The sequence below is a fragment of the Drosophila virilis genome, chromosome 5, assembly GCF_030788295.1.
Source record: "Drosophila virilis strain 15010-1051.87 chromosome 5, Dvir_AGI_RSII-ME, whole genome shotgun sequence".
NCBI classification, from domain to species: Eukaryota; Metazoa; Arthropoda; class Insecta; order Diptera; family Drosophilidae; genus Drosophila; species Drosophila virilis.
Window position 1 is genome coordinate 24,896,084 of NC_091547.1, and position 17,435 is coordinate 24,913,518.

Genomic DNA, 17,435 nt, shown 5'->3' on the forward strand with positions numbered 1-17,435 from the left:
TGGTCAATTTGTACGTGTCGTATAATCACCAATCGCTACGCGCAGCGCGCTGCTCAACTGACAGGCATTGTCATAATCGTATAATCATATAATAGCTTATCAATATGAGCGTATATTGCATTACACATACGCAGCGTATTGCGCAGCGGAATTGAAGCACGCGAGTGGAGCAACATGGCGGAAGGAGAAAAGGTTAAAAATCTCAGTACAATATCGACGACACCCTCACAAAATACACACGAGATGCAAAAATCTCAGTAAAAGTGGCAGGAAGGACGTGATGCACATATAGACTATTTGGGTTAAATCTCTTTTTGTGTGCTTGCCTCAGGCGTAATCAGTTTCCAATTTTTTCTAGTTTACTTTTTACATTTCAAGCTGAAAATTGAACAACGCAGGAGTCAAAGCAACGAAAACTAACTAGCGATAATCGTTGGTTGTGGGAATTGTATATGGCAGAGCAGCAAATGATGGGGGGTGGGAGGGAGCGGGAAAATTGGAGTCATCACTGTCATCCTTTGGGATATTTGGTATTTGCCTTGCACTTGCAAATCGAATTTATTGGGCCAAGATGAAATTGACGTGCTTGAAGCGCCTGGATGGCAGCTCCTGATATTCCAACCCATCCGACAACGGAAGACTTGACTTGGGGCGTTTTTGGGTTGTCCTCAGACCTCAGACCTCGACATGCGCATCGATGTTTTTGGCGTGCGTTTAAACTTTCGCTAAATTGAATTTTTTTTTATACGTAAATATTGAAGTAGCTACGAGCCATTCTACGCAAGGACCATTTCCCTCCCTACCTCTATCTGTCTATCTGACTCTCTTTATCTTTTCGTCCCGTCCCTTGCCTCTTACTTCTTGCTCATTTTTTTACAAGGATTCTCGCACGAACGCCCAATATTTAAAGCGAAAGATTTCTGTCTCCATCTGCATAGCACCAAAGCGAGCGGAGGCCACTGCTTGTGCGAAATTTATGTGAGTTTTTCCGAAAGCTTTTCACACCAGTCAAAGGCAAAGGTTACGCTATTTTGTGGATGGGTTAGATGGTTTATGCAAAATGCAATTAGCCGCAAAAACTCGATGGGCCAAATATAATATAAAATAAATAAGGGAAATAGCGCAAACTTATTTAAATTGTGAATTGTTTACTTAGAAGGCGCTTATCTTCTGATCAGGCCATAAGAAAAACCATTTCTGATTTATGGCAGCAATTTTTTTCTTTGTTTACGCTGAACTTTGAAGCATGTCGGCCTCGGGGCTGCTGCAGACCGAAAAAGTAAAGCACAAACCAGATCCAACAGAGCCAATTTACATCACTTCAGTTAATCATCATCATCAGCTACTGGGCTCATTGCTTATTATCGTTACCATTGAGCCAATATTCTAATTATTTATGCAGCTTCCTCTTCTTATCGCAGATATATGCTAGAAATGAAGTGATAAGCCGCGTGCGTGGCACACAGATGAGGAGAGTATCCGAAGAGCAACGCCGGATTGAAGTGAATCGAGTGTTCAAAGCGGACTAGAGAAATTAGTCGTCAACAAGAGTTTTGAGATTGAGTGCAGGCTGGCCAAAGACTTGGCCTAGTTAGAAGGGTTCGCTTCCCCCACAATGACTGACTTTAAACATTGCTCGAGCTTTTTATTTGCCTCAGCAAAAAGATTTTTGCAACATATTTCTTTCGCTGCAATTTTTATGCAGCTTCACTGTTGCTGCTGTTGCGTTTAGAGCCGGGAAAATAATGAATTTTCACGCTGCTCTAGTTGCAGTTCTGGTTGCTACGTTTGCTTTTGCTTTCGGGCATTTTCGGGTTTTCGCCTTTTTCCATGATTTTTGCCGGGGCCGTTGTCGCTGCTGTTGCTGCAATCCCCAGTGGCCTGAACTTGCCCCTCGTCTGTCTGGGCAGCCGACCATCGTCTCCCTAGTCTAGTTTTTCTGTCAACGTTGCCGAAAACTCCGCCGGCAACGACGCCGCCGACGTCGCCGCCGTCATTGTCATTGCCCGTTTCTGTTGCTATTTCCTGCTGACTGCCACCAATACAGCCAGGGAAATGGCAATTGCAATTTAATTACGCTGCTCGACCAACCTGGCTGGCCCCACCCACTACCACCGGGCAGAGGTTTGTGACAAGCGATTTTAAATTGTTTAGAGCTCAGTTTCATTTAATCTCACCTATCAGGTTGCCATTTAATTTCAATTGGCCTTTGGAGCGCATAATTAATAAAGCGATAGAGCAATAGAAAAGAGACAGAGAGAGGGAATTGTAGAAGAGAAAGATGTTGTCTGCCTAACATTTTATTCGTTATAAAGATTCCGTTGTTCATTAGTTGCGTACTTAGTTCACCATCAAACCTCTAATATAACATAGCACTATACAAGAGCAGACCTTCGGAATTTTTCTGGCTCGCCTTGCAACGACCCGGCATAAACATATTCAATTTAGCGCTTCAAGAGGCCGCGGGGGCAATGGCAACGGCAACGGCAACCAACTGTTTGTTTACGTTGTGCGCGTTTTATTTTTGGCACGCTTCGATTTGGGGCCTACTGGAACCGAATCGGGGCAGCAATCGGGGGAAACGCAAATCTCGACGCCTTGGAATTCTTTGTGTTTGCTGTTTCAATGAATTTCTGGCATTTTTCACCATATGTTGGCTCCAATCGATTGACATGCTGCATGAAATCCATCAGTTGATTTGAGGCGGTTCCCAGTGGAAACGTGGCACACACTGCTCTAATATAATCAAGACTAACCCTTCTGGTTAGGGGGTGAAAACTTTTCGGGTGGCAACCTGCCACCGCACATTATCCTAATCGGGAGTAACGAGACCCTCGCGGCTGATAGCCAACACATTTTTGGGGCTGGGTCAATCGCCACTTAAACCACTTAAAAACTTTAAATTGTCTTATCGGGTCGACGACAACCGCAACAGTAGTAACAACAATAACGCCAACTAGCCACAATTTCAGTATATCTAACAGAGCAAGAGCAAACCGCAAAAAAATGACGAAAATTTCCCTTCTACGAGTGTGCAGCACAATGGGACAGGCTGACTGTGTCGCCTGCCCGCTTGCGTGTGTTGAGGTCCCTATGAATATATCTTTTTATCTGCGGATGTGGATGTGTAACACTGCGTCTATCTGTTTTGTGTGTGTGCTGTGCATAGTTTTTAAACAATGGGGAACTAAGTGCAGCTGGCGCGCAAATGAAAAATCAGTCAAATAGAAAAAAACCAAACATCGCACATAGAATACCATTTAAAAGTGACAAAAACCAAGCAAAATACTGACGGGAAGGCTGCTGGTGCTGAGTGAAAGGGAGCGAAGCGCTTCTTTTGCAAATAGAACTTAAAGTTTGGCAACTGGCAAACGTAAGACAACGAGAAGGGAAGACGCAAGAATATCAGCCGGAGTGAGGCATAAAGGGAGACAAACACATGCTCTTTTTAAGCATTTAAGTAACTAACCGAAAATTTCAGCCGTAGCAAATGCGGCTTTGGGATGCCCAGCAATCAGTTTTGTACGTTTCCAGCTAAGCCCAGGTAAGTATCATTTACCAACTGACCCCTTCATTCGTAGGGACGCCAATCTCAGGTTTCGAGCTCCCAAATCCCTACTCCCATAATCTGAGTAGCTGAAACATATTTCGCTATTGTTATTGGCATTTACTGCTGGGCTTGCGTGCAAAATTACTTTCCTGCCCAACATCCTGTTCTATTTTCTTGTCTTAGCAGCAGTTCCCATTATTAATTTCGTTCCGGCAGCCACAATGCGGCTCGTAGGGTCCGACCATGCGGGGTAAACGGCATCCAGAACAGCGGCCACAACTGTTCTGGTTTTATTGATTTTAGATTTGCCGTCGGCTTCTTTACTGACTATTACGCCTGACTCTCTCTCTCTCTCTCTCTCTCTCTCTCTCTCTCTCTCTCTCTCTCTCACACTCCCTCTCTTATTATTGCTCGGCTCGCATGTGCGGGTGCATTCACCTTTACTGCCCTCCCGGCTGAACATAAATTATTCAGTGCCATGATAGGACGCCACAAATCTGTTTATGCTGTTTGTTTTGTCGACCATCTCTCTGATTTACGGCGCCTTCAACTGCAGTCTTAAATACTGGACAACGGCCAGGAGGTGCCAGCCACATGCCAATTAGAATATACGCCTCCTTTCCGCTGCTCGGCTAAAATCTTGGGGCGAACCAATCAAATTAACTGCCGGCGAAAGTTTTTGGCTGATTTCCAATTAGGGTCAAAGGTCGGTCCATTTAATGGAGCCCATCCGCTGCCTAATTTAATTAAACTTAATTAAAAATTCATAGTAGGTTCGAAAGCCTGCTCGATACTGGACAAACTTTCTTTTTGCGCCAAAGAGCAGAGAAACTTTTTCATCAAATTTCGAAATGCAATTAACTGCGCTCTAATGTATGCTACATTTTTCCACACAACTTCATTATATAACATCAAGACTACACTTTTGGAAAACAAGCTTATTAAATGTGTGAAGCATTTAGAAACAAGTTAACAACTTTATGGAACATGAGTTTTAGTAAATCATATAGTTCTCAAACTGGGTTACTCTCAGGCCAACTGCATCTACAGATGCAAAACGAGAAATGAGAAAGGAAGAATTGCAATTGCGAAATATAAACGAAATGAGAATAGACAAACTGACAAACGGCTATGCAATTGAAAATAAATTAATTTAGAAGCGAATAAATTACGAAAAACACTCGCGGACAAAAAGTGCAGCGAGCCATGCGAAAGTACAAGCTTCAGATGCCACAAAATGAGGAAAATTACAAGCCGGGTAACTGGCTTCTCTACAACAAGTGCACCTGCCACCTACAATTTGCTCAAAATTTAAGCAATTTGTCAACGCAGCTGGCTGACATTGCAAAGAAATTTCCAGAGGGGGGCGTTCTAATGCCACGTGAAAAATAGCGAGCTTCAACCTTGGGTCTTAAGCATTTCGATCACCGTGAGAGCCTTTTAAACTAATTGAATTCATATTTTATTAATTACAACTCAAGGAATAGCCGGCCAGAACGAAACAAGCTTCCGGTTCGCACACACGGCTCGTAAATAAGCGATTATGTTGAAGGATACACACACACACACACACTGACCCAAAGTGTTTTCGGGCTGCTTGTTGTCCAGATTTATACAAAATGTAAAGCCAAATGCAAGCCCAACTAGCTCACAAAGGGCGTATAGCATAGCCGACTTAGGCCATGACTACAGTCGTCCAGACGATTGCTTCAATTTTTTTTCTGTGTGGGGAACAATTTAATGTAGCTCGTGCCTGGCTGAGACACCTTGGGCCTTTCTGTCTGATTCTGTGTCCAGCTTTTAAACTGTCTTTCTCCTTTTTTTTTTTTGGTCCCTGCACGACGCACAATTCAATTAGCAAAAACTAATCCCTTGGCAACCTCTCCAATTTTTTTCGCTTCACATTCTCATATTTCAGTCAGGAGTTGCCCGGAAGCGGCACACGAACTAGAAACTAAAAACTATCAACTTTCTCGCACACTTAACCAAATTGCACTCATTGGCTGGAGTCAGAACTAGATTGGGATTGTGCCTGGACTGTGTCTGGCACAAACAGAAAGTTTTGAGAGTTGTACAAAGTTTCTACTCCCAGTTGCTCATATTGCTCCTCGCCTCTGGACGTATTAAAGTGTCCTTTTGCCCGGTGCTTTTGTACACACACACAATCGTAATTTTTTTTGAATGCATTTCGATTTTGTTTTTATTCCTGCTTGAAAATACTGCTCAAAAACATTTACGACAAACAGAATATCAGCTGAGTTTCCTGACTGAGCTTTTCTCCCGATAAGGCTTGTGAAACAGACGCATGCAAATTGCAAAGCCTTTAGCCTTTAGCCTTGCGTCCACCCACAAGGCCCAGAAGTAAAATTGAAGAGTTCAAGAAGTACGACCTTTTGGAAGTATTCAAAAGGCGCCTGTGACCAAATATTTATTCAAGAAGTGCACTGTCTAGTCAGTTTAGCCTGTGTCCAGGTTATACGGTCAAGCAGCAGCAGGACACGTTATTTAGAAGACAGTATCAAATATTTGTATTCATTGCAAAGATGTAGATTGTTTTTAAGTTCGTAATTTCAGCATTAAATTTTTCTCACGCTTAGCAATATTTCAGTAGACAACACATTTAAATACCCATAGAAAAATATTTCTATTTAATAACCCACTTTTCGCACATACACTAACACACTCACAAGCATGTGAGCAGAGCTGGGCTTATCTTCGCATATGGCTGTCAAGGGGCCCGTGTGCAAAAGGTGAAAGGTGCTCGAGAGCTTCGCAAACGGCTTAGAATACCTATTTCAGGAAAATGCACAGACCCAATTTTGTCACGCTGAACAGGCATGAAACATCCCCCACTGTGTAGGATGGGACTCGCATATAATGCAGACTGCAGTGCATTGCATTTAATTTCAGTTGGTTTATTTTAAGGCAAATATTTCTATTTATTTTTCTTGTTGTTTAGTTTACTTTATTTTATTTTGCTTTGCTCACCGTGGTGAGGTCACTTACAGGTGGGCAGTGAATGTTTTTAATTTGCGTGTCCTTTGTTTTGGTCGACCCCGATCTGACAACCATCAACAAGGACTACAACATTGCCATTGATTGACAACAATTCGAACAAGGAACGCTTGACAATTTCCAGTTAAATGACAGGCTACTGCAGCTAAGTGGGCGCTGGCCACATGACAAAGTCGCATTGAATGGGCTCGAGAGTCGGATCTAGCTTCGTGCAAGTTAAGCTGCTGCCCGGCCTGGGTTTGAAAGAATGCCAGGGATCAAATGTAGCTATTGGATGGCACAAGCCTGTTTGAGGGCAAACATTTCGGGTCAATTAGCAAGGAAACCAAATTCCAATGACTCAATGACAATGACAATGACAATAGGATGCAAACAGGAATTGCAACTGCAACAGCAGCCACAGCAAGCGAAGCTATTTAAGCAATAACGACAACAACAACAAAGCAGCTCATTAAGATGTCTACTTGAACCTAAAATGCATTAATTATTGTCATTTTGTGTTGTTTGCGCGAGTGTTTGAATTGGCTCGAGTATATGTGCCTGGGGCAAATCCACCTCCCAAGCAAACTCATGTCTATCGAGAGTGTGCATAGATGGCGGACACAGTTCTATCGCCGTCGTCGCCTCCCTTCCTCGTTTTTGTCATAGCCGTATGCTAATTTCCGTGGGCTGGTGAGGAGACGAATAAATGAATGAGCCGAACAGACTGAATTATCACGCGTTCACTGGTTGCCTTCCCTCTCTCCTCTCTCTTGTGCTAGGCATCGAGGTACTCTTTAGATAATAACAAACTTAGTGTTATCAGGTCAAACTAATGGCGACATATCTATAGCTCTTTAAACGTAGATAACACAACATTGACGCAAATAAATAGCTCGATGGCATTAGGCAAAGGCTTATCGCAATTGGATAGCCTTTCAGACGAGTTGTCACCCTACTTTTAGACTCTGTGTCCATTGAAAATCGTTTATATTTATATCAATAGATATCTTTGCCGAAATGTAGACCAAAACTAACTTTTAAATAACACCCTCAATGCGTTGTTAATATATAACTTTTCCAATGTGTATTCTTTAGCGTCTATCTCCCTCCTACTGCGCTGTGACAATAAACTAATCGTTTGTGGTTAAGTAAAGTTTTGGGTGAGTGCATATTATCATAAATAAATGTATTATTATTTATGTATTAGTTAGAATAAATGCTAAGCCAATTCAGACCTGAATTCCCATTGTACATTTTTGAATGAGCACATATTTTCATTAATGAATATTGTATTATTAATGTATAAGTAATAATTGATGGTAAACCAATTCAGACCTGAATACGGGGTATATCTTAGTCGATCTTTCGCAGCGTTTGTTCATTATTTCAACTGTTTTACTCATTTCTATTGGCTTCCTCTCTCGCCATTTTTGTCTTGCATAGCTCGTTTTGCTTTGAATGCGACAACAGAAGCACCTTCACTGTTCCAGCTGGAACGCCTGCATTTATTTCCCTGGTGGTGGCTTTCCAAATTGAAACGTGACCATTTAGACGACGTGCCAACAAATATTCTGCCACAAATTCACTTTATTACCTCGTGCACTACACCCCAACTGCGCACAATTCCAATTGTGAATCATTGCCATACAAAGACAAAAGGCGTAAAGCTATTCAGCTATTGGTAATACATATATATACATATATATATATATACAGAGTGTATATTTAATATCTACACATCTACAGAACTACTTAGCACAATTTGCACCGCATTTACAATTTCTGTTTCCGATTTTCCATCTCAAGAACACAAAAATAGCACTTGGTGCATGAGACAAGGAAATATTCTTACGCATTTTCTGGCACTTGAAATTAATAATATGGAAATACTCATAACCAGTCATCAATTGGGCGCCCCGGCGTGGCCATCAGGCCCCACCCACCATTTTTTTGAGTACGCCCGAAGGGGCGGTAAATCAAATGCGACAACAAAACTAGGAAAATGTTGGCAATGGGTACTTAACACAAATTTGCATATATCGATTCATTATGTTTGAATTCATTCATGTTTGAATTGATACTTTTTTCGGCTTCGTTCAGGGGGTGGGCAGAACGGCGGCAAACACTTGAAGCAAAGGCAATTATTTCATGTTTTTGTTTTTCAGTTGGTGCTTTATTCCGAGTACTTACTTATTCAATTGATAAAAAAAACGATAAGAAAAACTTATTCGGTTTATTCTTTGTGCTAATCATTTTTATTCTAGATGAGTGTTTGGAATTATGCAACAGCAACAGAAATAAGAGCGAAGCGATTGTCAGCGCTCAGATTGAAAGTACACGACTGTACACGGAGCAGGACCACCAGAGGTCGCCGTCGCAGTCTGAGTCTGATAACAAAAACCTAATCAAAAATGTGTCTGTTGGAGGGTCTGATGGGCTTTTGTACAAAATGGGTCGGACCTGGCATAGTTGCAAGTTCTTGTGCCAGGTAGACAGACACGCCCAACTTCAGTTTCAATTTTCTGAAAAAATAGAAAATTGCATAATTGAAGGATCTGCGCCTGGGGAAAAACTTCAACCAAGGGTTAGGTGGGCGATGGCTAGTAATGCAGCGATGGAGATATGGACAGAGAGAGAGGATTACACAGCCGGCAGCAGTTTTATGAAAATTCAATGCTGGTCTAGCTGGAGCCTAGCGGCTGTGACTGTGGCTGTGGCTGTGGCTGCTCCTGCTGCATCCGCTTTTTGGCATTGTTTGTGAAATATTGGTCAGCGGTTTGGGCAACAGCAAATGCCAGAGGAGGCGGCCAGGACCATGGTAGTGCACAGTTGTGGGAGTTACATGTAAAATATTGACATTGTTGCACAGTGTGCCGCCATTTACGCAAGTAATGCCTCGAAGCTGCCAGAAAAACTCGAGAATTCTGTGCAGAAACTTGCGCGTTTGGCTATAGGCAAACTTTATTAACCTTCTTTTTTGCAGAAATCGTGATGGACCGACATAAATCAGAAACTGTGCTCAACTTTACTCTACTTTATCATCATTAACATCAACGGCATCATCATGATCTGGGTTCGCTTGTCAGTCGTTCCGTGGTTTGCACTTAACACATTCGTCTTGGCGGCTCAAGGTCATCACCCCTACAGCTCTCGCTCGCTGCCCCTCCCCCTCCCCCTCCCAACCCCTTGATGAGCAAAAATGTGAAGAAACGAGAGAAACGAAGCAACGCTAACAAAAACTAAAGAGTTCGAGCGAGAGTAGCCGACCTACCCCTTCGTCCTCCCAACTATACCAACTGCTCAGCGCGTTTCCCTACAAACATTGAACTTGGACTCTAACTACGCTTTATATACTTATAGTCACACACATGTATATATCTTTACATAGGTACACATGTGCATAAATGGGGCGGGACAGAGAGACAAAGGCACATTAATATTAGCAGGAACCAAGCGCAAAGAACGTCGCTAAAGACTTTTTATTTAACTGGCGTTTCTTTTGCCTATTTCATTTGTGCCTTCGTTTTTATCACATTTTCTCTTCGCTTTGAAACTTTTCCTTTGCTATTTACTTTTCCTTCTGGTATCACTTAGTTTATGCCACTGACTTTCTGTTCAGAGTTATATGCACTCAACAATCCCCTTCCTTTTCCCTCCTCTCTTTTAAATCAAAGGATTAAATTAAAGCATTTCGTCACATCTTCTTCAAGTTATGGCGGCTTCTTCAGCCGCAATCTGTCACGAATGAGACGTCTTTCCTTTCCCTCTATTATAACAGCCTAAAATGCTTTTAATTTATGCGACAATCGCTTTAATAGTTAATCATTATGCTCACAGGTATTTTAGCTTATGGTTAATGGCTCAGATGGGTTGATAGGTTAATGTTTTAGCTGCTCTTCAAATTTCTGGTCGAGAGTCCTACGCAATTTGGCACAGCTGCTGCAAATGAAAATCGATTAAACATCTCGAGCCGCGCTTAATGAATTTACGAGCCAAAGTTTTGCGCTCTTCACAGGCTCAGCTATGCCTTTACACGCAGAACAACAGCACCTAATTCTCATTTCCCAATTCAGAGCTCCCTTTGCAGCCGGGCGAATTGGAATTACATATTTTAATGCAAATTTGTTTGCAGCTGGAAAAGTTTTTGGCTCAGCAGGCCAACGACTAATGAAATTATGGAAAGCAACAAACAAGCGAAAACTTTTTGCTCCCGATTATGAAAGCCCTCGCCTCTCGACCCTTCTCTGGCAACTGGCATGGAGACAGGCGGCAGCAGTAGCAGCAGCAGCCTTTGTAAATAGCTCATTTTACTTGCATATTTTACAAGTTTTTAATCAACTTGCCCGCGGCACAAACTCGCGGTCAATTTGACTTTTATGCAGCGGGGCTAGCCCCTGTCTGGCCAACAAGCGACAAACACCAAAAGTTTAATGCAAGCCCATGATGAACCCCCAAACTTCTTTGGTGGGCTTTATAGTGCTCCATTACCCTATGCACCAGACATCAAAAACGACAGCGCATCCGACTTGCCTCAAAGCTGGACACATATTTGTGAGTTCGCTGAACCTCGGTGCTCCCGACAAGAGACAAAATATGGATAGACGGAGGCGTTAGCTCGCCCGTCACCATCATGTGTGTGTGCCTTTCAGGCAACTTTAGATGATGGTTTTAATAAGGCGAATTCCTGGCCTAAGTCGAAGTCGTCGTAATCCGCGGAAAACTTTGGCAGCTTTGCCAACTGCGTAATAACGGCTTGGATATGCAAAAAGCAAAGTTTTGGCAACCTCATGTAGGGAAGATTCCAGAACGCGGCAAATGACGGCAAAATTGGCCAAATAACAAACTTACGAGCTGTACAACTAAACAGCCTAGCAACTGTAAACACTTCCTTTCTGACTACAAGGACAGCCAATAGAGGGTTGGTCCAGTGTTAGAGAAGCACTGCTGCGGCTCTGGCGCACATCCAATTTATATGCCGACTGTATAACCTTCGCCTTGCCAAGCGGAAATGGCAACATAAGCAGACGGTCAACAAAAAATGGGCGAGAGAATCAAAAGGCAAGGCAGCACGAGTGGACAGGAGCTGCCATGGAAAGCGGTCGTTTAGCTGCCCAACGAGCAAAATAATGATGAATTCGACGGGTCAAAGGCAAATGCAAAAAAAACCCATCGATTTGCAGCGAGGGTAGCGAGAGAAAACCCCTTTGAAGATTCAAGGATACAGAGATAGAGAAAGATATAGCAGGAGCTTCACTGATATATAAATTTAAATATTTGCACTGGCCACGCCTCCGCTCACGCCGGACAGTTGGCGACAGGCAAATAGCATTAAATGTGTTTGCCTCCCGCCTTCCCCGCAGGTTGCGTTCTAAGCGCAACCTGAAACACGTCATGCAAAAATAAAATAAAAAATGCCTGAATTACTTTTTTTTTTTTACTTTGGGGACGGTTGCTGATGGCGGTGAAGGGACCAAAGGGTTGAGCACAAACAGTTTAATATTCCTGATATCCCTTAAAGTCAGGTGGATAAGGGACATGCCCAGCTCTCATAACATAGAAGAGTGCAAGCTGAGCTGCCCCAATATTTGCACAACTGGGATTTGGATTTGCGGACAGATATAAAGCAAGCACAAAGAGAATAGGTAGTAAGATAAAAGTTTGTTCATTTAAGTTGATTTGGTGAGTAAATTAGAAAGGGTCAAATAAAGTTAATATGGCACACTAAACGATTGCAGACAATGCGCAAAGTTCACCTGGGAAGTCTTGCTCCACTCTGGTGAGAGCAACAGAAGCCAGTTGCATTTTGGTTGTGGGGCCTGTCGTTTGCTGCTTTAATTGTTCTCCGGCTGACAGCAGACCGCAGTAGCAGGAAACCCAACCCTAACCTAACACAGCCCTAACAAACGCTGGGCCCCGTCAACCCTTCAACCCTTCAACCCGTCAACCCTTCAACAAAGAAAACGTGCAAATTATTGCGACGCGGAATTAGGTCAACGGGCTGCCTCCTCTCTATTGTTACGCCTGTTTGTTATTGTTGTTGTTGTTGTTGTTAATAAAGCAGGGGTTACTTTTGTGCGCCTTGGCTTGGCTTATCGTTTTTTTCTAGGATTTTTCATTAAATATTTAAATCTAACGCCGTTCAAAATGCGTCTCTCTGGATTCGATTGGGGCTGGGCTCTCATTTGCATATAGCATATATCGAAGAGATTTTTGCGATGGTTCCAGACGAAACGTTTTGCATCTGTTTGTTTTCATAACCACTGAGAAAATGGGATTCTAGTTTTCCCCATTTTCAGCCCCTAATGAGTAAGGGGACTCAAAGTCTATGTAGCTTGATAAAGTTGTATTTTGCAAAATAAATTCTTAGTTTTAAGACACGAAAAGGAACTGTTAAAGGGGTCGGATACCGTCTTGCACTGGAAAGGCAATGTGGTTGCATCAAAACAAGTGCATTTGTATATGTCTGTGGGTCACCAACACATCCACACACATACACACACACTTATACGGTAATGTTACGTGACTCGCCTTCTAATCTAGTAGTCCTTTCTTCACTCCGTGCAGACGACGTCTCTGCTCGGCTTGAATTCACAACACTTCGTTCTTTTCTCTAGTAATTTTCGCATTTTCCGCGTACCCCTTACCCTTCCATTAACCAAGCCACCTCTCACTTACTCTCTCGTTGAGTGGTTTGCGCCAATTTTTTCATGTTTTCATGCGTGTTGCATGCGGCACAAAACCAACAATAATACTACAGTTATCCGTGACTGACTGGCACATACCCTATATTTGTTTAATATGCATAGGCGCACAGAAATGGGTTATTGGTTAAATGAATTCGGCTGCTAAAACAGATCGAGAATATATATTATATTATACGCTCGCATTGGGTTTCTTTGTTTTGTGTTGCCATTACACACATTTACACAGTCTCAATCTTTTCAACAGAAACAGAGGGTATTTCAGCAAACCACATGCAACAACAACAAACTCAACAATGACGACGCTGATTGTAAAAATGTGTAGCAGAAAAACAAGAGCAACAACAATGGCAACAATGTGCGAAGTCAAGTGCCTGGCTAAGGCAATCAACTTGTGTGTGTGTGTGTGTGTGTGTGTGTGTGTTTGTGTGTGTTTGTGGTGCCATATTTCATTACATTACTGTAGCAGCCACTTGCTACTACTTCTTCTTATTGTTTTTCCTGTTCCAACTTCAGTTTCCTTTCGCTATCACAAGTCTTCACGCCTTAAAGTATACTTTGTTTGCGCTTTCCCCATTTTGCTTCGATAATGAAATGTCCCCTCGCCTCCCACTTTGCTTGTTTACTCTGTTTTGGGCTGGCCAGGGTTTTTCTGGTTGCCATAGCATTAACTTTCGCCCATTGTCCGACTAATGGCAATTTATATGAATGAAAATGGAAAATTAAAACATGTGTACTCTCATTTCAGTTGTTTCTGTCGATGGCTGCAAATTGAGACTGTAAGCAGGCAATATAGATTGCAATAAATACAAACAAATAAAGAAAGAAAGAACCAAACAAACAAAAACAGTCTTTGATAATGGCGACAATTTTTCATTAGTTCATTAATCGAATGGCGAGCAAAAGGAAAAAACTCACATATTTTGATTAAAATAATTATATTTTATTATATTTATTTATGTTTGTGTTCATAGGTCGACGGCGAATTTAATTTAATATGGCAGAGTATATGTAACAGACAGTTTACATACAAACGTACATATCATTTACCAAGAACATCTTTGCTATAAACAATTAAAACTCAAAACAGAAAACATACGTTTTTCCAAATGATACAACGCTTGCCGAACATCTGCTTATAAACACAGAAAGGAATACAGAGAGACCAGAGCAAAGACTGAGTTAAATACCAGAGACAGACAGACAGACAGAGGGAGTGAGAGAGAGAGGGGGGGAGGGAGGCAGAGAGTGGGTGGCATCATAAATTCCAGTATGAGCACAGCAAATTCCGCATGTGGAAATAAATAAATGTGTCAAGACTGGAAAACGCTGGCGACCATTGGAGCCATGCGCGGTTGGCTTTGGCACATGACGCATGCAAAACACAGCAAGCAAATGCAACCCGCACACACACCCACATTAATACTCAGACACAAATAAATACTTACACATTTGAGTACACAATGCACAAGGCAGATGGGTAAACATAAATATACACACATACGTACGTATGAATATATATCCACATTGAAATTAATCCGCATAATCAATGCGAGCGCGTGGCTCCAACGGTCAAAGGAAAAGTGGAGAGCGAAACTGTTCAAGAAAATTCTAATTTCAATTAGAATACGATGCGCTTGGCGCGGATTACGCGCGGCCTACGCCACAAATGCAATATGGCCACACCCCTTATACTTGTGTGTGTGTGTGTGTGTCCCCTATACTGTTTCATTTTAAAGTGCAAGAGCAGCTCGCCTTGGAAGTAGCATTTGTCATATTTTGTGCAGCGTCGATGTCGACGAACAACAAAAAGAACCAGAAAAGAATGCGCATATTTTGACATAAACTTACATATTTGCAAGTGGTGCCAGAAGGAACGGGAGTGGAGCAATGGAGCACTGGAGCTATGCGAAGCAAGCAGATGTACAAATAAGCGTGGATAGGGAACGCGAGAGATACCAAAGCGCCTGCTGCTGCACGTGCATTCATGCAGATGCAGCAGCAGCGCAGGCAGCAGCGCTGGCAGCAGCGAATGCAGCAGGAATGCAAAGCAAAACAAAAGTAGTGGAGTTTACACACACACATACATATTCATACACACATACATAAATACATGCATTTTAAATCGCAAGCATGCTTTCATTTGTTTGCTGTCTGTGTTTGTGTGTGTGTGAGAGAGAGAGAGAGAGGAATTCATTCTTTTGAACAAAGTGGCGCTTATTCAGTGTACGTGTGTGCCTTTAAGCATATGCGCGTTTGACTGTGTGGGTGTGGTTCAGCGTTAGAACAGCCAAGTTGACAGCACTAAGCTAAGCTAGGAAAGAATGAGGAAAACTTACCTTGTAAACGTCGCCATAGGTGCCAGAGCCAATTTTCTGTATGAGCTCGTATTCATCCTGCGGATTGCGCCGGGATATGTCCGAGCTGAGCAAGTTGGCGTTGTGGTGACTGTGAGAAGCGGCCATGACGAGAGCGAATTTACTAAGCGGCTCTGCCTGCCTATTGTATTTTGCTGGGCTCTGCTCTTTCTATTGTTTTGTTGTTCTTTTCGCGGCTGCTACCGCTGCTGCTGCTGCTGCTGCTGCTGTTAAATATTCTGGCCGCTGTTTTGTGTCAGTTTCAAATATCGTAAATTTGATTAAATTGTTGCATTGTTGTTGAGGGCCGTTGGCACCGCTCAAATATTGGAAAACTTCTTGGAAGTTAAATTTTAAGCAATTTATTTGCAAAGTTGCGTAACGTTAACTATTTGCGTATTTATAGAACTGAAATTTGAATGAATATCGAAAATTAGCTTTTGCACAAATACACACAAACGACAACAACAACAACAACAACAAAGTGGACATCACATTCGCGTATCTCTTTAAACGCAGAAATAATCACGAAATACTCGTAACAAACGAAATAGAAGAGAATCGAAGCGAAATTAAAGCGAACACGCCAACAATAACAACAATAACAACAGCCAAAAATAATGATAAACGCGACGGCGTTAGCGTTGGCGTTGGCGTTGCAATGTGAGAGAAAGCGAGAGCGGCGGCAGAGGCGTCGACATCGGCGTCGCGGTCGCAAAAGTGGAAAAACAAGTGGTAGCAGCGACGGCAGCATCAACGACAAAAAAGTTCGCTTAGTTTTTAATTTGATTTGTTTATTTTTAATATTTTTTAGCCGCTTTTGAGTGTTGTTTTATGTGTAGTTTTATTATTTTATACACTAAATGTATATCAGTATAAACAGATGCCAATTGGAAATATATCGCACTCACATACGCGACAGACACGGCGGCGTTGGCAAACATACACATAAACAGGCAGACGCACACATATACGCACACTCACACGACACGACAACAACACGAAACAAGGCAAAGGCAAAGGCAAAGGCGACGGCGACGGCGACGACGACAGCAAAGCTACTGCGGCTGCTTCTCTTCAGCTTTGTGCTGCTTTTCGTCCGTATGATTTTGATTCCATGTCGCGTCGCGAGGCGTGTCTGTTGTTCTGTTGGGCACTTGCACGACGCACGCGATATTTGTTGTTGTTGGCGTTAGCTGTTAAGTGCTTTGCGACAAATTCACTTAATTCCACACGTGCTTACTTGATTTTTTTTTTTTAATCTATTTTATGAATAATTTTTACGCACTATAAAAACACGCACACACACACACATATATATATAACACACGCGACCAACCGACCGACGAGTGCAGCGCAAGAACAAATACAAATACAATGCGCGCACCTACATGTTTTAACCAGGTTTTTTGTACTCAACTGGCACTGTTAAACAACATTTACGATAAATGTTGCCCAAATTATAAGTAATGTTGGGGCACATGTTGCTGCGTGAGCAGTGTTGCTTGTGAAGTATTTTCACATTACAAAAGTATGATATTTGTTTAACATTCATCAATTACTTGTAGCATTTACGTCTAAAATATTTAGCAATAAATACTACCGAAACTGTTAATAATGTGCTTCAAGAAATGTTGCTCGGCTGATGCACATTTCTGAATCTGCTAACTAAAGCCACTGTTGTAGCCAAACATAATGTTATGGGCAATCGATATATAAATAAGCGATAATTACAGACCTGCTTGCTAATTAATCGATTTTGGCCAAGCAGCTGTTCTGTCAGGGCTGCCAACTAACTCACATGCTGAGTGTGGCCAGTCAAGCGGCAAA

General features: G+C 42.3%; 1 protein-coding gene across 4 annotated transcripts in view; it reads right to left on the minus strand.

Moving 5' to 3' along the window:
• Nucleotides 1-16,986, minus strand: part of hppy (MAP4K3-like protein hppy) — a 40,322-nt gene extending 23,336 nt beyond the window's left edge. For all 4 annotated transcript variants that reach the window (XM_015169246.3, XM_070210606.1, XM_002058859.4 and 1 more), the window contains exons 1-2: nt 16,849-16,986; nt 15,588-16,013 (exon numbers count right to left, since the gene is read on the minus strand). In XM_015169246.3, the coding sequence (XP_015024732.1) occupies nt 15,588-15,713 (126 nt within the window). In that variant the 5' untranslated portion in view covers nt 15,714-16,013; nt 16,849-16,986. The remainder of the gene's footprint in view (nt 1-15,587; nt 16,014-16,848) is intronic.
• Nucleotides 16,987-17,435: the final 449 nt, after the last annotated feature.